Below are 23,151 nucleotides of genomic sequence, written 5' to 3' on the forward strand. Positions count from 1 at the left end.
TTGTTGTCATCCATTTATCCGACTCTTCTCCCGTCCTGTTTCTAAATGTTTGTAGACGTTTGGTTACCTGCAGCCAGGGGTGGCTCAGAGACTTGTCCACGCTGTAGCGCTTCCTCATCTTCACCTGCAGCAGGTTATTAATGACGTCTGTGGCTGCGAGGAAGAACAGAAACACAGGAAATCTGCTTTAAATCTGATGGGATCTCAGTCGATCTCATGGGGTGGCGTTGAGGTTCTGTCACGATTGACATTATAAGCTTTTTGTGTGCCGCTAACCCTAAAAATCACAAATATAATTTCATTTATTCATTAATCCATTGATTATTTATTCTAAAAAAATAGTGAAAATGCCTTATTTTATCCAACAAATGGTCCAAAATCCAAATATATTCAGTTCACATTGATAGAAAACAGAGAAACACTCACATTAGAGAAGTTGCAACCATTCAAAATCAAATAGTTGATTAACCTACAGCTCTACGTTAATTATCTGGACGTTCGGGAGTTTTGTCCCTATTTTTGTGACTTTATTGTAACTTCAGCTCTGCTACGACAGCATTTTTATGTTTTATTGTTTCAGATTTAAAACACCAGAATCTGGGATTTGGCCGAGCCGTCGCCTACCCTGCTCTGAGATCTCCTTCCAGGGGTTGGCTGGGTACATGAAGGCGGCGTTCTGGATCTGATCGTTGATGTCCTCGTCTTCGTTGAAGGGGAACGTCCCGCTCAGGCTGACGTAGATGATGACGCCCACCGACCACATGTCCAGGGATCGGTTGTAGCCCTTGCTGCGAAGCACCTCGGGCGCCAGATAGGCCGGCGTGCCGACCACCGAGCGACGGAACGACTTCTCCCCGATGATACGAGCAAAGCCGAAGTCGCAGAGCTTCACCTGGTGGAGGGGAGGAGGCTGTGATTGTGCTGCCGAGCTCTGAAGTCCCATCAAACATTTAAAGCAGCAGAAAGACAACAATTCTGTTTGTTCTGACCTGAGGAAAGGGTTCTGCTGAGGCCAGGAGAACGTTCTCAGGCTTCAGATCACAGTGCACGATGTTCTTGAAGTGGAGATGTCTGAGGGCCACCAGGATCTTTAAACACAACACGTACAAGCTGATTTAACGCCCAACAATCAGGGTCATCTTTGCCAATTCTGACCTGATCTAAGTGTGTGACAGCATCATGGAAAGGATCCCTACAGAGAGAGACCTGGAAGATCCTTTTGGTTTAACCACAAACAGCACACACACCAGACTCCATTCACAAAAACAGTGATTTTAGCTCACAGGACAGAGGAGCTGCTGGTCTGACGCTGCCTTGATCTGTTAGTTTGTCTGTGCTATTGTGTCACTTCAGTGTTTTAAAAGGTCAGTTTGAATCCAACAAAATATTTGTGCAACACACAAAGACATGAACAAACTAACTGACAGAGGCAGCGGTAGACCTGTAACTCCTGTGTTCTGCAAGGTAAAATTACTGTTTTTGTGAATGGAGTCTGGTGTGTTTCCGTTATATCGCTCTCTGCACACACACCAGACTACATTCACAAAAACAGTGATTTTAGCTCACAGGACAGAGGAGCTGCTGGTCTGCTGCTGCCTCGATCTGTTAGTTTGTGTGTTTTAAAGAGTTAATTTGAATCACACACACAAGCTGTTTAACACACAATAATGCAAACAAACTAACTGATTGAGGTGATGCTAGACCAGCAAATCCCATGTTCTGTACGGTAAAATGACTGTTTTTGTCAATAGAGTCTGGTGGCTTTGAAGAGATGCCTGGTCCTCGCTGACCTGTGTGACCAGGAACTTGGTGAGCCGCTCGGGCAGTCGGCTCTTCTCGCTGGTTAAAATCATGTCCAACATGTCCCCGTGAAGCTTCTCCATGACGACGAACACCTGCTCGGGCGTCTCGAACATGCAGTCCAGGTTGACGATCCCCGGGTGGTGGAGGTTCTGTCGGAAACAGGAGGGGAACGTTTAAAAACTAGTACGAGTTAACACTAGATGTAATGCCGTTTTAAGACTCTAACAGTCGTTAGCGTGTCGTACCTGGAGAATGGCCACCTCGTTCCTCAGCTGGCTCTCCTGCTTGGTGGGGAACCGCATTTTGTCGATGATCTTAATCGCCACGTCCCTGCCGGTCTTTCTGTGTTTACCTGCAGAGGAGGAGGAGGAGGAGGAGGAGGACGAGGACGAGGACGAGGAGGAGTGAAGTGGAATCTCATTTTCAGCACCTACATTTTCCCACATTTTCAGTGTCAAGTAAAGGTTTTGTCTCACCTCCGTAGACGATCCCAAACTGTCCGGAGCCGAGGACCTCGTCAGCAAAGATCTGATACACTGAGCTGATATCCTGAACAAGATCAGACAGTTTAAACCATTAAAAACACATATATAAATTGGTAAATCAGGCATTTGTTTTTCTTGATTATCAGTTAGTGGCTCCTACGTATACAAATGTTATGTTTTGTGAATATGGAGGCCCAGAAGTGACTAATAATATAGAAATATGTGGGAAAAATCATCTTCAAACTCCAGAAAAAATCCAATTTTCTCAATATTTCTCACCAGTTTTTACAAGCTCAACACAGAACATGTTTTATTTTACAGACAATATGAGTGACTTACCACATTTTCTTGTATCTGGGAGTTGGACACTGATATGCTGATAGATACTTCCTCTGAGAAGGACAAAAATGACATACAGTAAATGTACACGCCACCGTTAACTGCACACACTTACAGCAGAGACGTGTGGGGTTTTATTTTTCTAACCTTCAAATCATTAAAATCTCATTTCCTGCGTTTCCTTGTTTGTTAAAGAAAGAGACGATGGAGGACATTTCCAGCTGAGATCAAACAAACACATTTGTTTGCTCAACACGTGACGAAAGATCAGAGGAACGTCCTCCACCAAATCATTTTTCCAGATTTCACAAAAATAAAAGCCCCTACTTCCTGTCTCTGTTTCTCTCTCTCTCTGTGTGCATGAGCATATAAAGAGGAAACTCTCTCAAACTAAGAGGGTGCGTTCTGCTGCCAGTGAGTTTCCACTGATGCCGATATTGATTTCAGATCGCTGGCCGAGGTTTGATCGGGTCATCCCTCTGTGATCGATGCCGTCAGTCTGCTGTCGGTACGCAGCCTGTTGACATTCAGGTCATCGGTCAGGTCGTCATTCAGAGAATTTATGTAACTTTATCGACTGAAATTGAAACTGTGGGGAGTACAGATTTGTTCATTTTTAAATATCAGATCAGAGGCTTTTATTGTTTCAAATTTTAGTCAAAAATCTTTGTTTTCTCCCAATCCTGGAGGGCTTTTACTTTGAAAAACAGCAGGAAGTGTTGAATTTCATTCACAGGAGTTTATTAAAGGAATAATTTCACATTTTGAGAAAAACTCTTACTTGCCTACTTTCCTGAAAGTTAGAAGAGTTAAAAAAAAAAGTCCAACTGTATCTTGTTTTTATTCAATTGGTACAAAAACGGAAATTTAAAAACAACAATCTGTGTGTTTGGTGAATTTCTTCATGAATAACAGGATCAGGAAGCTGCACTCATCTTGCGTTCAAGAAGAAATAGTTCCAGCTACATGTTTTACGGGTCCCAAATGACAGAACCGAACCCTAATGGATCCGTGAGATCCATTACAAGATATATAATTATATATATGTGTATACACCGACCTGTTTATGATTTGATGATTTGATTTGGGGACAAAACAAATAAGCATATTTATATAGAAAATGTTAAATTGTATTGGATAATTTTGGTGTTTTAAACGGTTAGTTCAGATCCAAACTAGCTATTTAACCATTTAAAAGTCACACAACGTCCCGTTTTTCTGCAAAAGTAAAATTATTGTTTTTGTCAATGGAGTCTGGTGCAGCTGTTTCTGGTTGAACAAACAGGATGTTGCTCTTTCACATAGCGGTTATTCATTTAGACAACAAAGTGTGTGAACATAGGGCCCAGACTGTGTTTATGAATAGTTAGTTTGAGTTATTATATGTTGCATAAATACTGGATTGGATGCAAACTAACCTTCTAAGTCAGTCTGAGCCTGTCAAAGCGTTTTCAGTGGATGTACTTTGACCTACTGGACCAACTCTTACCAGTTATTTCAAACCCCAAATGTGTAAAAATGGGGCCAAGATTAAAAAAAAATAGCAGAGTTTAATCTTTCAGAAACAAGAAACAGCTGAACTGGTTTCATTTTGTTCAGATATTAGGAAACGTTTCCTTTTATCTGTAATCATCTGGGGTTGTTTTTGGGGGGTCATTTTTGTTAATTTCACACCGCAGTTTCCAGGAAAAGGACAAACACGGAGCCCTGAGAGTTCATGATTGAAGCCATTATGAGATTAGAGCCGTAAATACAGACAAAACATTAACAAAGCGGTGAATTAAGGACATACTTTGGAAAAAGGACATTTTTAAAATAAAAGCAGCTGAAATCAAGTAAAAAAAAAAAAAAAAAAAAAAGAAGCAGCTGAATTTTGAACGAGCTCAGGTTTGGATCCCCTCAGTTAGAAACACATTCAAACTGAGGTAAACAAATCTGAACACGCCGACTGTGAACGCATCACTATTCATAGGGATTATATAACTTTATTGACACTCCTACGTCTGTATCAGGTCTGATGATGTAGTTTAATATTCGCCTGCTTTGTTTTTATGGCATGTTTTTTTAAATTCCTGTCGTCCCTCTGGTTTTATGTTGGTATTTTATGTATTATTACAAAGATACATGTTCGCTATTGGACTGTTTGTCATTGAGATGATAAAAAAAAAAAAAAAAAAAAAAGGCTTGTTACATCATCTGTCCATTAACTTATTGATGTGTGTTGCTGTAATTTCATTACAAAACAAAACATCTATTTTTGGAAAGAAACTGACTGATTAATTACTCAACAGGTGGAAAACACAGACTGCATCCTCTCTAAAGTACAACTGTTTTATAACAATGGAGCGCTCCGGTTTTAGTTAATGGTGATTTGTTTTAATACCATCAGGTCCATTTAGGTATTTAGTGCCGGAGATCTCATTTTAGGACGAAACAGAAGACTCTTACTATCAGACAAAACAAAAAAAAACACTTTAACCTGAGATGAATCGGAGCGGAAAATCCTCTGAAAGCCCTTTAATCACGTTAAAATGTCAGCAGGCGGTCTTTGTGTGTGTGTGTGTGTGTGTGTGTGTGTGTGTGTGTGTGTGTGTGTGTGTGTGTGTGTGTGTGTGTGTGTCTTTGTATAGTTATGAGAACAAATTCAGGTTTTACAGCAGGGTTGTGAGGACATTCCTGCACTGTGAGGACATTTTGGCCGATTCTCACAACTTCAAAGGGTCGTTTGAGGGTTTTACGGTTAAAGTAGAATTAAGTTGAAGTTAATGTTGTGATGGTTTAGTTGTGGTTGCTTTGGTATAGTTATGAGACCAAATTCAGGTTTTACAGCAGGGTTGTGAGGACATTCCTGCACTGTGAGGACCTCACAACTTCAGCAGCCCCTTTGAGGATCAAGACTTGGTTTTAAGGTTTAAGGTCAAGGTTAAACTGAGGGTTAAGGCAAAGCATTCAGTTGGTTAAGTGTTACCAAGTGTTCTTTTGTGTATATAAGGTTTTTCTGTATATATTATGTTTATTTAATTTTCGATTTGTCCGTCCTTTGAGCTGCAGTAACAGCGAACTTTCCCCACTGAGGGATCAATTAAAGGTTTTATCTTTATCTTTATCTTGAGTGTATGTGTGTGTCAGTAAAAGTCAAATAAAAACACTGTCAACAAATGAAGGAATCTTGTCCGTAGAGACTCTGCAGGGCTTTTAATTTCAATCACAGACAATTAAACTGTTGTGGGAGGAGTGTGATGTTGCTGGTATGATGTAAATATAACCGTCACAGATCATTTGTACTGACTAGTTTTGCCGTGAAACGCATGCACGTCGTGGAACAAACAGGCAAACCTGAGGCGCTCTGGCTGCTTTAGCCTCTTAACAGTGTTTTCTCAGGCGAAGCGCTTCTCTTGGAGAGTTCGGCCAAAGAAACGCAGCACCAGTGATTTTTTTTGGGGTCACGACGGACGTTTGAGCGAGAGGTTTTGTGCATACAGCAGTGCAAACGTACGGGAGGCTGCAGTTCGTACTAAAATATAAGATAAGATACTCGTTTATTTGTCCCACAGCAGCAAAGTAGAGCCTTCAATAAAGAATAAATAAAAGACAAAGTGGTTTGTCTTCCGTCGGCTCACTTCCTGTCTGCCTCTTTTATATCACCTGTCCAATAAAGGCAACAACACAAACAATAAAATGTGTTTTAAATGTGAATTAATCGTGTGTGAGTGTAAAACAGCCTTCACACACCTGCTGAATCAACACAGACGACTCTATTCGTATTTATCAGGATTTTTGTCTGGTTATTTGGTGGGATTCGGTATCCCATGGCGACAGACGTGTTTTTGGTGCAGATTTAGCTGTATTGTTAATTTTAGATGTATTTAAGTTGGTTTTCTGGCGGTTACTCACTGTGGTCCTTCCCCTGGCCGGGCCCGGCGCCGACGCTGGCCTTGGGCGTGACGGGCATCATCGCCTGTCGGATGGCCTTCTCCCAGCTCCGGCTCACGTCCCGCCCCACGCCGGACGCCGTCAGGACGGGGTTGTAGTGCAGGCCGCTGTTGTCTTCCCCGACGTAGTACACCATGCTGGCCGTGATCACCTCGAAGCAGTGAGGGTTGCTGCCCTGTGGCAGGCTGCCGAAGTCCTGCGCCGGCTCCACCTGGAGGATCTCGGACAGGGGGATCTCCTGGAGGACAGACAGAGAGTCACGTTTAAACCCCCGTCCTCGCCGCGCATCTCACACGAGGACAAAAAGGCCTCAAGCGACGCTCCTCCTGATGGACGTGCCTCCACTTTCAGCTCAGAAAGCCAAACCTCTGCACTCCTAAAGCATCTCCTCTCTTGAAAACCTGGTAAACTGTTCCCGTTACGACCATTTCAAGAGTCATTTCAGCCGATAAGAAGCATCAAAAGTGCCTGTTTCAGCTGCTCCGTCCATCCTGACACTTCTCCCCTCTCCTCTGAACTGTGAGAGGCTCTTTGAATTTCACTGTTTGAAATTTCTCTTCCTTCCTTCTCTGGCAGAGCGCTCCCTCCTCCCTAAGCCCTGCCAGATCAAACATATAAAAGGAGAATGATTGGCCCGGTGGTGTCTTTGTGCCCCTCGCTGTCATCTCAACGTTTTGTGTTTGGCCAAGTCCCCCCCCGTCCCCCGTCCCTCCCTTCTCACCCCCCAAACCACAAACTCCCGATCAGCACTTATTCATCCCGCCGCTCTGATTAAAAGGCAGGACGTGCCTCAGCCTCTTTGGGCACGCGGCGGCGTGGCGACGAGCCAGGAAGCGACCCGAGGACCCAGAAACCACCGCCGGCCTCCCCCTCTGCCTCGCCCTCCCCCCCCCTCCTCTCTCCCTCACCCACGGCGCTCGCTCTCTGTGAAGGTCAGCAGGTCGCTGGCAGACACCAGATGAAAGGAGGTGGAGCAGGAGAGAGGAAGATGACAGAGAATGAAAGGAGCTGCTGCTGTGCTGACCTGCTCTGGCCCCGATTCACAGGAGATCATTTGGTGTTTCTAGGAAACTCATTTTCCTTCATGGAAATTCAAAATTGGATCAAAAAAAGTTAAGAAAGTCAAAGAAAAGAGAGTTTCTGAAATCAACCTTTAACCCCTCTGTTTAGTTCCTGATCTCATATCTATAAATTCAGTTTTCTACCATCATGGTCAAACATACGATAAATATTTAGTCCTGTAAATAGTCCTGTTCCATCTTCTCTAATAATTATAATGAGAATCGCCTTTCTATGTGCAGGTTTGTATTATTTATTGCATTTAAAGTGTTTTGCTGATTTTGTTTCTTTATCTTTTGTATGTTTTTGGGGGTTTAGTTTTTCATTAAAGCCATGACAGGTTTCTACCACTTTCTCACACGTATGTTTCTTTCATGTGTTTTGTATTTATATGTGTGAAATGAGTAAATAAATAGATGAAGAAATGAAGAAATGTGAGGATCTGCTGCTACATGAGCCCCAAAAAGTTAGTATTGGCATTGTTTTGCATTCCCTCACATGGACTTTTTGCACTTTCTGCCTGGCTGTGGCTATGGTTAAAGAATAACTTCTGTATTTTTGAACCTTGATCCAAGTTTAACATCCTCTGGTGTCTAAATGACTGGTAGGTCCAGTAGATCCCCTCAGCTGGAAACCACGAGAAGTAGGTCCACTAAAAGAGCTTGTTTGATCCACTGACAGGCTCAGAGTGTTATTCTAAGTGTTTGACAGCATCATGGAAAGGATCCCTACAGAGAGAGACCTGGAAGATCCTTTTGGTTTAACCACAAACAGCCGTTATATCGCTCTCTGCACACACACCAGACTCCATTCACAAAAACAGTGATTTTACCTCATTTACCTCATTGGAGGTGCTGGTATTCCCGCTGCCTTGATCAATTAGTTAGTTTGTGTTATTGTGTATTAAACAAATATTGCGTCAGATCCGAACCAACCCTTTCAAACACCAAAGTCACACAATAACACAAACAAACTAACTGATTGAAGCAGCAGCAGACCAGCAGCTCCTGTGTTCTGTGAAGTAAAATCCCTGTTTTTGTGAATGTAGTCTGGTGTGTGTGCAGAGAGCGATATAACGGCTGTTTGTGATTAAACCAAAAGGATCTTCCAGGTCTCTCTCTGTAGGGATCCTTTCCATGATGCTGTCACACACTTAGAATAACAATCTGAGCCTGTTAGTGGCTAAAACAAGCTCTTTTAATGGACCTACTTTGATCAGGTGCAGTTGTCCCAAAGGATTACATCTTGCTGCTTCACGGTTGACGGCTGAGGACCGATTCCAACACTTTTTGTACTAACCAGTCATTTTAAAACCAAAATATGTACAAATGGGAGCTTGGTTTAAAAATACCGGAGTTACCCTTTAATGTTCTGGCTATGGTTGCATTTGGATCTATGGATACGGCTATGGTAGCTTTGCTGTGGTTACTCTTTGCTGCTCCGTTTAGCCAAGAAAACGCTGTAAAACACATGAGATTTGAACCCTCATTGCTGCTATCAGATACAAAACAGACCTGTTACCAATACACGCCGTAGTTCAGGAATACAGTAGCTTTAATACAACCCTCAGCCAGCACAACCAGGTTAATTCGATGCACATGCAAGCAACGCATGTGGTGTCAAACAGCAAACAGCCAGCAGACTGCGAGAGGTCAAAGAGCTCCAACAGTTATCTATCTAGCTGCTGAGATCCAGACTTGTGCCTGTCATATCTCACGTGGTTGAAACTTAAATATGCAATTTTAAATGGTTCTCCTGTTTTTCTTTTCTGAAATCTTCCCTCAGTGGATGGTTACAACTTCCTGCAAACATCCCAGGCTAATCCCGGTGAATAATCTGGGTATAATTAGACGGCGAAGTGTGCTAATGTCTCACGGACGTTACTGTATGAACCCGACTCCCTCCAGGCTTCTCCTCACGTCGCTGCTTTGTTTGGCCCGAGCAGCTGAAACCAGATCTGAGCACACCGGGTCTCCTACCTTGTAAAACTTGGCTCCACTTTCATTCTGAAACAGAGTCAGACTCTTGCTGTCCAGCCTCCAGTAATGTCTCTTCCTCTGGAAAGACAGAAAACATTCATCAGCATAAAAACTCTTCACTTTCAAAAGCACTTTATTTCAAAATGGACACGTACTTAAGTTGAGGGACTTTGTATTTGTGTATTTCCATTTTATTCTACTTTATAGTAAGATTAAACAACCCTCAATAGATCATAAAGAAGTTAAAAGTAGCTCTACCTCGACCGGCTGCAACATTTAAGTATAACGTACATATTAATGCATCAATAATAATGATTCAATAACTACTTTTACTTTGAAAAACTTTAACATTATAATCTATAGGACTTTAATGAATTTGTTTGGCTGCACTGTAAACAAACCGCTGCTTTTCGGTTGTATTTCTCTCTCAAACAGGTATTTGCTGTGTTGTTATACGACCAAGCCGTCTGATTGGTCAACTAGACATGCAGCTAGTCATTAGAAATATTACTCCGCCATTTAACACGACAACATTGACAACATCTCGTAACAATCGGAACGGGAGCAAAAACCTGCCACGCTGATTTAAAGTGGATCGTTTCGTTGTTAATGTCGAATTCATAGAGCAGAACGAGCTTCAGTCACCAGCGCCAATAATGACGGTAAAGCACGTCCTCTCGAGTCATATCGCCAAGTTAAACCTCACTCGCTGTTACCATGGTAACCAAGAGCGTCGCCAAAGGCAGCCTGGGACGGAAAATCTCAACTTATTTCTTAATTTTTTAAAACGTCTCACATCCACTGCTCTGATCAATTACGTCAAAAGCGGACCTCCATCCAATCCATCCGTTTTATAGACTATTAGCAGCCAATGCAGTGACTTAGTGAGTAAAATGTTCATGTTTTCGTGAACTTTTCTTCTCCATTTCAGCCGGGGTGGCGCGGCTCCGTGTCATTTATATATTTCCTGGTGTTTTCGCTGTATTTTTTAATGCGTGCATGTCTGTATTTGGTGTTTTTAATCTCACCAGGTTGTCGCGGCTGGTGTAGTGGACCATCCAGCCCTCTTTAACCAGCGTGGAGCTTTTCCTCTTGGTGTGTTTGATGGACTGAACCACACGCATCAGAGGGATGTTGCTGCTGGTGCACGGGCTGCAAGTGAACACACGTTCACACTTTAGGAAACGCAAGTGACAAAGAACACGCTCATCTTTCTTCGTCTTAAATGGACAGTTTGTAAAGTTTATTCTGCTTCTTTTCGCAAACAATTCTCAATACAAACTGTGGAGTTATGGATCAATAAGCCTCTCAATCTGCCACATACTGACGCTAAAAGCTCAAAGTAAAAACAGTCTTTGTTGAAGCATTAAATGTGATTCCAAATTAACATTTCATTCAACAGGAGCTAAACTTATTTACAGACCTATTTATCTGCCTCACTCTATCAAAACAATCTTAAATAATCTAAAAAAGCTCCATTGCTGAGCTGTTTACTGAATCTGATGTTTGTTATACTGCAGTATTTACTTAAAACTTTGTCATCTTAAACTCAAGTAAAGCTGATTGTATTGCGATTTTGTTAAACGTTTCAATTGTAATAAGGAGAATGTGTTGATTCTTCCGTCAAAAGTTAAATTTAGAGCCACTTTAAATGATTAAAAGGCTTCAAACTATAACTTTTCTTACATTTTTGTTGAGAAAATCGAAAGCATCGATTAAACAAAACTCTCCTTGACTCGTGTGAAGTACTGGATAAAACGTATAAATCAATTTCTGCAAAGTTGAGCGTCAGGTTTTCAGGTTTCGAGCAGTCATGTCACCTGATGGTTCTAGGCGTCTCGTCGTCCTTCTCGCCGTCCGTGCAGGACCCCTCGATGAAGAAGAGCTTGTCCTCGGGGGTGGACATCTCGTCCTGCTCGTCCATGCTGTGGCCGCCGTCGCTGTTCCCGTCACAGTTGTCCACCTCCATCGTGGCCTCGGAGTCCGGACTGGGACTGGCGGGTTCTGCCGAGACACAAAGTCAAGACGTAAAAGGAACTCTCTTTGGGGAGGCTTTAAAACATTTTCATTAAGGTGCAGTTCCTCTAATGGCCACTAGGCCACCAACAGAAAAAATAAACCTAAAAACGGCATTGAAGTGAACAAGAAAACCTCCATATTCTCTCCAGACATAATAAATAATAATACTTTTTTTTTAGTTTTTAGGAGCTAATTTCATTTCCTCTGTTTTTATGGGGGCATATTTGCCTGGTTGATAATGAGGAAGACAAGTATCCCAGCATGCATTTCATATGCATCAGAGGCGATTAAGGACAACCAAACACAAAACTGTTGTACTGTTCTCAATGGTGGCACTGACTTCTAAATTTAAAGGACAGTGGAACTTGTCCAGTAGATCACCTCAGCTGGCAGTCGTAAAAAAAAAAAAAAAAAAAATCACCAGACTCCATTGACAAAAACAGTAATTTTAGCTGGCATAACACAGGAGTTTTCGGTCTCCTGCTGCCTCTATTGGTTAGTTTGTTTGTGTTATTGTATGATAAATAAATATTGTGTTTGATCTGAACTAAACCTTTAAACACACAAAAGTTATGCAATAACCCAAACAAACTATCTGGTTGAGACAGCAGCACACCAGCAACTCCGGTGTAAAATTTGTGTTTTTGTCAATGGAGTTTTGAATGAAGTCCTTAATCTAAAAAAAACACAAATACATGTCGATTAAAATGAACAGAGGCAGATAATAGATGCACAGTAACAGTGAAGCCGAGCTGAAAAACTCACCTCCGTTAAAGTCGACCTCACCGAGGCAGTCTCGAGGTATTTTGGCCGCACATCTCTTATGGCAGTTAAACTTACAATCTAAAAGTAGAAACGTAGAAACTTAAAATGTGATCAAAGATTCATCAATTCAAGAAAAACGAGCAAACCAGCAGACATCTTGTCAAGAAATTGCAAAGAAATAATAAGAAATGGAATAAGTGCGAGAATGAATTGTTAATTTTAGATAATCGTTAACCTTTGCACTGCATCCCCTGGCGGAAGAGGCCCTTCAGCAGGCGCTTGCAGTACTGGCAGATGGTGGGTCGAGTGTAGGTGTGGACGGAGAAGGTGTGAGGGACTTTGACCCGACCCAGGACCAACTTCTCCATCCAGATGGGACGACCGCTCAGCAGGGAGTTACGCTTCCCGGCACCCAGCAGGGGGCGCTGTGTCAAGGCAGGAGGGAGGGGAAACAGGAGTTTGTTTATATGATACAATACAAGACATGAGAGATAATTTATATATCTATAAAACACATTTATAAACAGCTGACCAAGTGCTGTGCAAATTAACAAGAGCAGATATATTTGATATATTTTGGCGTCTAAATGACTAGTAGGAACAAAAAGTTTTGGAACTGGTCCACTAAAAGAGTTTGTTTGATCCACTGACAGGCTCAGAGTGTTATTCTAAGTGTGTGACAGCATCATGGAAAGGATCCCTACAGAGAGAGACCTGGAAGATCCTTTTGGTTTAACCACAAACAGCACACACACCAGACTCCATTCACAAAAATGGTCATTTTACCTCATAGAACACAGAAGTTGCTGGTCTGCTGCTGCCTTAATCTATTAGTTTGTTTGTTTTATGTTTTTATTCAAAATATTATGTTGGATTCTGAACTAACCTTTTAAAACACCAAAATCGCATAATCACAAAAACAAAGCAACAGATCGAGGCAGCAGTAGAGCAGCAACTCATGTGTAAAATCCCTGTTTTAGTGAATGTAGTCTGGTGTGTGTGCAGAGAGCGATATAATGGCTGTTTGTGGTTAAACCAAAAGGATCTTCCAGGTCTCTCTCTGTAGGGATCTTTTCCATAATGCTGTCACACACTTAGAATAACACTCTGAGCCTGTCAGTGGATCAAACAAGCACTTTTAGTGGACCTACTGTGATCCAGTAAGGATTCCCAAAGGATTATGCTGCAGCCATTGCATCCTGTTTGGCAGCTGCCGGCTGAGGTGATCTAGTGGATCAATTCCAACACTTTTAGCACCTACCAGTCATCAGGTTAAGTACAGTACAGTAGGTGTACTTGTGTGAAACGTGTGTGTGTGTGTGTGTGTGTGTGTGTGTGTGTGTGTGTGTGGTAACAGTGTGACGGAGCTGATAAAAGCGCTGTGAAGCTCTGACTGTGCTTCACTTTGTTCACTGGTTTGAACAGGATGGAAAATCCAGTGGTTTGCCTCCAGGCATCAGAGTGTGAGTGTGTGTGTATCTCTGGCTGCACACTGTAGTTCTGCTGGAATGGAGAGTGTGTTTTCAGTCCCATCGCTCATTATTCGTCAGTAACGACTCATCAACACGAACCCGTTTCTGAATGAAAACCTCCAAACTTCGCCTGCACATGTTTTGGACTGCAGGAGGAAACTGGGAAAGCTTCCATTTAATGGCTCGTCAGATACGAAGTCTTCAGCTGATCAGAGATTTGCGATTTCGATTATTTCAATATTTATATAGAGATTTAAAACGTTAAGTTAATTTATATTTTATAGGATGAAGTTGTTGGACGGCTGCTTGTGTTAATTTGGCTTAAATTGTGAAAAGAATTAGTAAAAAACTTTTACATTCCTCAGAATAACATATGGAAAATGTCATTTAGGTGTCAGGTACCTCAGAGATCATATTAGAACCTCTGTTACTAACATTGTTTTTAAGTGTCTGGGCCTAAAAACATGGTGGTAGTGGACGTACCTCCTCCTGCGGCGTCGGGGTGAACTCAATGGAAGGCGGGCGAGCGATGGCCATGGCGGCGGCCGGCAGGGAGGCGTTGGACAGCCGTCTCTTCCTGATGCCGCTGCAGTTGTTGGGGATCTTGAACGCACACCGTTTGTGGTAGTTCAGCCCACATCCTGTGGAGGAGAAAATCATTTTCATTTAATCCTCCTTTTGGTTTGTTGTCCTCGGATCCTCTGTAATTTTGTTTAAAGGATGATTCTGGTATTTTCAAACCTGGGCCCTATTTTTACATAATTCGGTGTCTAAATCACAAATAAGCAACGTAATCCTGCGGGGCAACAAAGTAGGTCCACTAAAAGTGCTTGTTTTAGGCTCAGACAGGCTCAGAGTGTTATTCTAAGTGTGTGACAGCATTATGGAAAGGATCCCTACAGAGAGAGACCTGGAAGATCCTTTTGGATTAACCACAAACAGTCATTATATTGCTCTCTGCACACACACCAGACTCCATTGACAAAAACAGTAATTTTATCTCGCAGAACACAGGAGTTGCACAGCTAGTTGCTGTGACTTTGATACTCTAACGCCGTGTTTCTGTTTTAGTTTGGATCTAAATTAACTTTAAAACACCAAAGTAACAGAATAATATTCGCAAACAAACTAAACAATCGAGTCAACAGTAGACCAGCAACTAGCATGTTCTGTGAGGTAAAATTACTATTTTTGTCAATGGAGTTTGGTGGGCTTGAAATAAAAGCTGTTTAAACAAAAAAGTCTTACATGAGGTATTGTGTTAGTTCGGTTAATCCAACACAATATTTGTGTAACAAATCATGACACAAACAAGCCAACTGATGGAGTCTGTGATGGACCCCTGCTGCTTAATGGGTCTGAATACCATCATTAAAGGACGTGTGGACACAAAACGGCTTATTCATGCAGCACACTTTTGTGTCTGTCTGTGTTTAACTTAACTAAATATGCAGGTCATGACTAGAGGATGTGGTTAGTGAGGTCTTTTGCCAGATTAGGTGCTTAAATTGTTTAAAACTGTGATTCACACGATGAAGAAAATCCTTCCTCTCAGTCAGACTTAGAGGGCAGATTCTTCCACCAGTTTGAAAACGCTGCTTTTTTTAACCGTTTCAACCTTAAAAACAAAGCAACACACAAGCGGAAGCCGTGTTTTCTGCGCCGGCAGCAGCTCGGCTCCTCCAAACATCAAGCGTCTCTTTCCTCGGCTCGGCATCACTACAGTTTAGATTCACTCTGGAGGCTTCTGAGCGCCCACACCGGGACTTGAAAGATGTGAAAAATAGTCGCAGGAAGTCTCAGAGTCAATGAAGACATCCTGCTGTAGAGTCGCTGCAGCTTTCAGGTGTGTGTGTGTGTGTGTGTTGTGTTGGACTTGTGCCTAAGCTTTGATTCGTAGGCGAGTCTGAGTGACATAAAACTTTGATTGAATGTCATAAAACAATCATGATATTGAGTCAAGTTCATGTAAGAAGCTGATGGAGGTCCGAACGGTGAAGTTTTAAAGATCAACTTCGCGCCACTCGGACGCTCAGGTGGAGCGATGTGCTGCTTCCTGTTCGTCACTTCCTCTCGTAAAAATGTTTAATGGGCAGGAAGTTTGTCCGGATTGTTTTAAATCCGCAGACGATCCGTTTAGGGGGAGAATCACAATCTGATCGACTGCCGTTGCTACGGAGCGTCGCCCTGTGGCGGCCATATTGGCAAAAACACTCTTATCTTGATGCTCGGGAACATTTACACGACCAAACTCAAATCAATCTCACATTTTAAGGTTATTGAGTTATTAGAAATACTGGGGAATCAGGCAAGATGTCACTGCTGCCAATTACAAGCCACACATGTAGGATATGCTGAATATTTAATTATCTAATGTCATATTTTTATATACTGTCCAAATTACTTTCTCCTTTTTTTTAATTTTTTGATGCCGTTTTCACACAGATGTGTTGAATACTTCGCTCTTTCTGGTCAATTTTGGCGTTCTATAATAATAAAATCATTTTTAAATTAACCACATTGTTTTTAAGTCAGTATTTTTTTTGTCAAATTGTTGATATGTTCAGTGTGAAGCCCTGTAATAATGTACAGCGAGCTGCGTCATTCTGCCGGGGTTCATTTTGACTTATTGACGCCTCTCGCTGTACATTATCCCCTACTTATAAACACTGCTCTTAAAATGTTCTCATAAAATAAGAAACTGTTCCTTAATCTTTTTACGATGTTGGATTCCCTGTTGAATAAGAAAAAGAACGACTGATTGAAACGCGTCTCAGATAAACTGTGATTTGATGCCTCGCATCAGTTAAACAAGCTTCTCTTCAGCTTGAACACTCACAGGATGCGACTGCAGGTTTGAACCGCAGCAGCAGAGAATCATCACAACACGACGTCACCTTAAATAACCCAGTCAGAGGTAAAAACCCCTGCAGCGGTGGCGGCGCCTCGTTCTTACCTTCGCATTTCAGTCCCTGTCTGACGAGCCCCCACAGCATCTCCCCACAGTCATCGCAGAACGCCGGCGACTTGTAGGAGTGGACGTACAGCGTGTGAGGTCGGATCTGGAAGTCCTCGGCTGTGGCGAGAGCTAAAATAGACAAATACAGAACGGTGAAACACGACTGCTTTTAGGAAATTATTTCAGCTCTGGTTGGATATAACCATTACACCCCTGGAGACCTTCATTACTGGCTTAAATCTGGTCAAAAATCAAGTTGTGTTGCTGCTGATCCATTAAAAAAAATACCTGGATCAGCTTAAATCGTGATTCAATGCTGCATGTAACCTGTATGACACTTTACCTTTCATGTCAAACATATTTTGTATTTTGTATGTAGTATTTTACATAATATTCAAGAGATATTACATGACAAGTGTCCGTGTGGATCTGTTGTGGCGGGATCTTGTCTTCCTCCCATGTCACCTTCACAAATTGTTATTCTAAGTGTGTGGCAGCATCATGGAAAGGATCCCTACAGAGAGAGACCTGGAAGATCCTTTTGGTTTAACCACAAACAGCCGTTATATCGCTCTCTGCACACACACCAGACTCCATTCACAAAAACAGGAATTTCACCCTGTAAAACACAGGAGTTGCTGGTCTACAGCTGCTTTGATTGAGTTAGTTTGTCTGTGTTGTTGTGTGACTTTGGGGTTTTAAAGGGTCAGTTCAGATATGAACTAATGTGATCAAACGCTAAAGTCACAGCAACTACAACAGAAACTCCTGTATTCAGCGGGGTAGAATTTCTGCTTTTGTCAATGGAGTTTGGTCGTTTTCTAAAGAAGACCAAAGACCAAAAACAGCCATTTTACAAAGGACTACCGCTGTTTGGACCAGTTACTTTGTTTGTATTATTGCGTGAATTTTGTGTTTTAAACACAGTAACACAAACAAACTAACCTATCAACCTATCAATGGTAGATCAGGAACTCCTGTGTACTGTGAGCTAAAATTACTATTTTTGTTAATGGAGTCTGGTGTGTGTGCAGAGAGCGATATAACGGCTGTTTGTGGTTAAACCAAAAGGATCTTCCAGGTCTCTCTCTGTAGGGATCCTTTCCATAATGCTGTCACACACTTAGAATAACACTCTGAGCCTGTCTGAACCTAAAACAACCACTTTTAGTGGACCTACTTGCCCCAAACGATGACATTACAGCCTGTTTGCGGCCGGCTGGGCCGATCTACTAAACCAATTCCTGTCAGAATCTCACAAAACAAAATCTGGAGGAGAATATGAGAATACAATATCCAACTTGTTCTACATCTATGAATCTGCTGCAATCAGACTGACTGAAATCTAACATTTATTTAGTGCTTGGCCAAATGTGTTTGTCATTAATATACTGAGAAACAGTCTGGAGCCACTAGTGTTGGAGAGGTGTGACTTTGTACAGTAATACGTGTAATTGTCACATTCAAAATGTTGTGGTTAAAGGTTTAGTTCAAAGTATGAGACGCCAGAAAGAAAAAGCAAGTAACTGAGTAACACAGTTCTACTAACAGACATACTAGCATATATTAACTAGCTAAAGTGCTTGAGGAGGAGGACGAGGAGGAGGAAGTGGTTGCGATGTGTTTCTTTTTCTTCCTCCTGTGCAACTCAAACCTGCCGCCGGAGTGTTGAGCTGCTGCGGTGTCAGTTTTAGTTTTTACAGCCCAACCTGTCGACACGACTCAGGAAACGACAATCCTATACACAATATTATGGTTGGAGCGCGCAGGGCGACCCGGGGCGACGGCGCGGTGGAGGAAACGAGATCTGAGGCGACCTCGCTGCTCTCACTCAGACGTGGATTAACAAGAGCTCTAGAAGCTGAGACATAACAAACACTGCAGGATGAATATGTGCAGGGCTTTAGGTTGTTACTGCCTGCGGAGAGAAGCGGACGAATACATGTGAATAATAAGCTAATAATAGTGATAATAAAATGTGATTTGTGGTGTTGATCCTTCATCTGGCGCCACCACGAGGTTCACATTTATCGTTATGAGCGAAATGCCTCAATAACCTTTGAAGGGATTCCCCCCAGGATGACCTGTGGTAACTCTGGAGATCCCCCCTGACATTTAACCTAAAGTCTCACCTGCTACCAGACCGCAAAAAGATGTAAGGAAGTCATGACCGCATACGGAGATACTGGGTAGTGAGGGAGATGGCGAGCTGAAAGCGGTCACAAATGTGGCTGGTCGCTCCGGCAACCGAACCTCCATCAAATATAAACAAGAGTTGAGTTTCTCACCGGAGAGCACCACCTCGACCAGGTCGCCTTCGTGGATCTCCTCCGCTGAGGTCAGACGCTGCAGGATGTTGTCCGAGTGCAGGTTATGGCGGAAGAGCAGGATTTTGTCGTACATCCCGAAAAAACCACATTCAGGGAACTGAGGAGGAGCACATGTCGTTTTATATTATATTACAGGATAGATATTCACCATTCATGTTATGATTCACTCAATTTTCTGAATGTTTACTTTAAGTTAGTCAACCAAATTTAATAACTGAAAAATCAAAAGTTCTTCATCACATCACTGGAACATCATTTTAAAATCCAACATTTCCATAAAACACTCAAAACACATTGACTTGCAGCTTTGCCCACAGCTGTCTGATAGAGATATTAGATCGAGATACAACAGTATGAAACTGTCTGTATGTTGTTGGCTAATAAACTTCCACATTTTGAGACATTAAACTATTAAAAGTGTCTTTAAGTTTCGTGAAAGCATTAGCTCCAGTTAGCACAAGCATTAGAACCTGTTAGCACAAGCATTAGCCCCAGTTAGCACAAGCATTAAGCCCCTGTTAGCACAATCATTAGCTCCAGTTAGCACAATCATTAGCCCCAGTTAGCACAACCATTAAGCCCCTGTTAGCACAATCATTAGCCCCAGTTTGCACAAGCATTAGCCCCTGTTAGCACAATCATTAGCCCCAGTTTGCACAAGCATTAGCCCCTGTTAGTACAAGCATTAGCTCCAGTTAGCACAATCATTAGTCCCAGTTAGCACAACCATTAGCCCCAGTTAGCACAACCATTAGCCCCTGTTTAGCCCTGAGTAACTAAGTAAGGCGAATATTAGCTTCACATACAGCGGACAGTTTAAGACCCCACTAACCAATTATCAGGTTAGTTAAAAAAAGACATGGTAAACATATAAAGAAGCCAAGAAGAGGAAAATGTTCTAATTTCATGACAATTATTCTTCTAGGTTATGAGACATGTCTGGCCTGCGGGTGGCGCTCCAGGTGTGTCCCATGATTTCAAATTAGAAAGTCAAAAGAAGAAACAGGTAAAGCTGATGGTTGCTTTTACAGTGTCCTTTCAAAGGGCTGGTCAAATGAAGGCCGCTGACCTTTGACCCCTGCGGTGACATGTCCTGATATCTAGCGTGAGAGGCTCGTCCTCAGAGCGACGTTCATGACTTCATCCTTTGTGTCAGCGCAGGCTAAAGGCCTAAAGTTAACCATTACCTAACGCTTTCATGTGAGGAACACATGATGTGTGATGAAACAAATTCAGAGAAATCACAAACCGCGCTGGGAAACTACCAGCGGCCAAACGCTGCTGAAACATTCCTCCTGTGGCTGCTGAATCAGTTTCCACCAAAGGACACCGACCACAGTTTACGGTCTACATTAAAAAGCCTGATTTTCTGGTTAAAACGCCAGAGGCTGCTATGGTTTTTTTCCCCCAGAACATGAAGGTTTCCCAGCAGCTAGATCCTCTTTGCAAAGGACCTTAAATACCATGTGACGGTAGGTTCAAGTCTGGGTCACAGTCAGATGTAAAGCTCTCTCGCCATCTGTCACAACTTTCCTGCAGTTTGCAGTGCTCAAAAGTTTCAGATTCTGTTATTGTTGTTATTCTAAGTGTGTGACAGCATTATGGAAAGGATCCCTACAGAGAGAGACCTGGAAGATCCTTTTGGTTTAACCACAAACAGCCGTTATATCGCTCTCTGCACACACACCAGACTACATTCACAAAAATAGGAATTTTATCTCACAGAACAGAGGGAGTTTTTGGTCTACAGCTGCCTTGACTGGTTTGTTTGTTTGTGTTATTGCCGGTAACATAAATATTGTGTTGAATCCAAACTAACACTTTAAAACACCCAAATCACACGACACCACAAAAAAACTAACAGATCGAGACAGCAGCAGACCAGCAACTCTCGGAGTTCTGTGAGGTAAAATTGCTGTTTTTTTCAATGAAGTCTGGTGGCTTTGAAGAGAGCAATGTAACGGCTGTGTCTGTGCCTGACAACGTTATGTAAAGGATCCCGACAGAGATAGACCTGTAATATGCCTTTAGTTTGACCACAAACAGCCGTTACATCGCGCTCTTCAAAGCCACCAGACTCCACTGAAAAAAACAGCAATTTTACCACTGAGTCCACAGGAGTTGCTGGTTCACAGCTGCTTCAATCAGTTAACTTATCTGTTATTGTCTGTCCCACAAAAATTGTGTTGGATTCAAACTAACCCTCTATGACACACATCAATACAAACAAACTAACTGATCAAGACAGCAGTAGACCAGCAACTCCTGTGTTTTGTGAAGGAAAATTTATGTTTTTGTGAATGAAGTCTGGTGGCTTTGAAGAGAGCAATGCAACGACTGTTTCTGTGTCCGACGACATTATGGAAACATTATTCAAACTAACCCTTTATGACACCAAAGTCGCACAGTAACACAAATAAACTAATTGATCTGGGTAGCGGTAGATCGCCTTTGTTTTGCAAGGTAAAATGGCTAGTTTTGTAAATAGAGTCTGGTTCAAGTTAAAATAAAAATTAATTAAAATACACTGAAACCAACTTGAACATTATATTTTCTCAAAACACTAAACAGTCTACATAGATGTTACGGCATGGTGAACGGTGCATGTGGTTACAGTAAAGTGTCTCTGAAGCAGCTTCCTGTCTCTGTGTTAGCAGGATGTTAGCAGCGTGCAGGTAGCATGCAGCATGGATCCTGCAGCGCACGACTGTCAGCAGGAAACCAGGCCGACAGGTGACGAGGCAGAAGCTGCACGGATCACGTTGGGCGTGCCACACTCAGGACGTCCGTCATGAATTATGGCTGAGGTCCTGACACCGACACCCAGCAGTCATTATCCGCGTGGCTGCACCACCACCACCGCTCCGGCAAATACACAACGACAGACGGAAACACGGCCAACAGCCTGATCCCAAAGACCAGGGAGGGAACAGTCCTGTTACTCCTGCACAGGGAGAGTCTCGGCTGTATCGACCCTCCTTCAAACTAGAAGCCACGAGGGCGCAGACATCTGAACGGCCCCCTCGTGCCCACATAGAAGCACCCAGACACCCAACAGACACAAAACAAACAACAAGCAACATGGATGTTTGTAAGGAGGCACAAGACGACTACAAACGACGCTGCTGCAACTCTTTGTGGCTGTTCTGCATCCGTTTGTGCTCATTTTGTGTCTCTTGGTTGTCATTTTCTGTGTATTTGGGGTCATTCTGCGTCTCTTTGTTGTAATTTTGTGTCTCTTTATGGTCATTTAGCGTCTCTGTGTGGACATTTATTGTCTCTTTATGGTCATTTTGTGGGTCTTTGTTGTCATTTTCTGGGTTTCGTGGTTGTTTGTCTGTAGTCGGTTGATGTCTATGATCATTTTGTGTCTCTTTATGGTCATTTTGCATCTCTTTGTGGTTGTATGCCGTCTCTTTGTAATAGTTTTGCATCTTTTGGTGGTTGTTCTGTTTCTCTTTGAGGTCGTATTGTACGTTTTGTGGCCATGTTGCATCTCTTTGTGGTCTTTTCAGGGTCCTACTGTCTCTCCCTGGTTGTTTTGCATTTGTTTCCAGTCATTTTGCACCTTGTGGTGGTCGTTCCGGATCTCTTTGGGGTTGTATTGTGCCTCTTTGCCGTTAATTTGCCTCTAACATACTTTACACAATTACAATTCATTCAAAATAAGCCATTTCTGCTTAATTATTAACCCATCTCTATAAAACAACTCTAAAAAACAATTTTACAGAATAAGTAGAGAAGAGGCACGGAGACAAACAGCTCTGTGTCCGTCCTCTCATTCTGCAGCCGCTCTGAAACCATGACGAAGCAGGAAGCTGGAAAAAAAAAAATCCTCCATGAGGTCTGAACCAGAAGTGAAAACACTTCGGGTCAGCTGCTGCCATGACGACACATTTGGGCTCGGTCCAATCACGTTAGAGCTTGTCGGCCGTCAGCTGCCGCGTCCTCTGAGGTGAGCGGAGAAACACACTAAGAGTCCAGTTAATGGACAAGAGTGTGTGTTTA

At 42.5% G+C, this 23,151-nt stretch overlaps 1 protein-coding gene across 1 annotated transcript in view; it reads right to left on the bottom strand.

Annotated features, from left to right (window-relative positions):
- LOC139217663 (serine/threonine-protein kinase D3-like) overlaps positions 1-23,151 on the bottom strand; it is a 38,115-nt gene that overhangs the window by 2,635 nt on the left and 12,329 nt on the right. The window contains exons 2-17 of the mRNA XM_070849053.1: positions 19,102-19,240; positions 16,811-16,942; positions 14,338-14,495; positions 12,618-12,807; positions 12,383-12,460; positions 11,419-11,602; positions 10,627-10,750; positions 9,599-9,676; positions 6,522-6,798; positions 2,628-2,680; positions 2,280-2,352; positions 2,049-2,155; positions 1,791-1,952; positions 990-1,088; positions 625-892; positions 68-153 (exon numbers count right to left, since the gene is read on the bottom strand). Coding sequence (XP_070705154.1) covers positions 68-153; positions 625-892; positions 990-1,088; positions 1,791-1,952; positions 2,049-2,155; positions 2,280-2,352; positions 2,628-2,680; positions 6,522-6,798; positions 9,599-9,676; positions 10,627-10,750; positions 11,419-11,602; positions 12,383-12,460; positions 12,618-12,807; positions 14,338-14,495; positions 16,811-16,942; positions 19,102-19,240 — 2,208 coding nt within the window. The remainder of the gene's footprint in view (positions 1-67; positions 154-624; positions 893-989; positions 1,089-1,790; positions 1,953-2,048; positions 2,156-2,279; positions 2,353-2,627; positions 2,681-6,521; positions 6,799-9,598; positions 9,677-10,626; positions 10,751-11,418; positions 11,603-12,382; positions 12,461-12,617; positions 12,808-14,337; positions 14,496-16,810; positions 16,943-19,101; positions 19,241-23,151) is intronic.

Source organism: Pempheris klunzingeri, chromosome 18, assembly GCF_042242105.1.
Source record: "Pempheris klunzingeri isolate RE-2024b chromosome 18, fPemKlu1.hap1, whole genome shotgun sequence".
NCBI classification, from domain to species: domain Eukaryota; kingdom Metazoa; phylum Chordata; class Actinopteri; order Acropomatiformes; family Pempheridae; genus Pempheris; species Pempheris klunzingeri.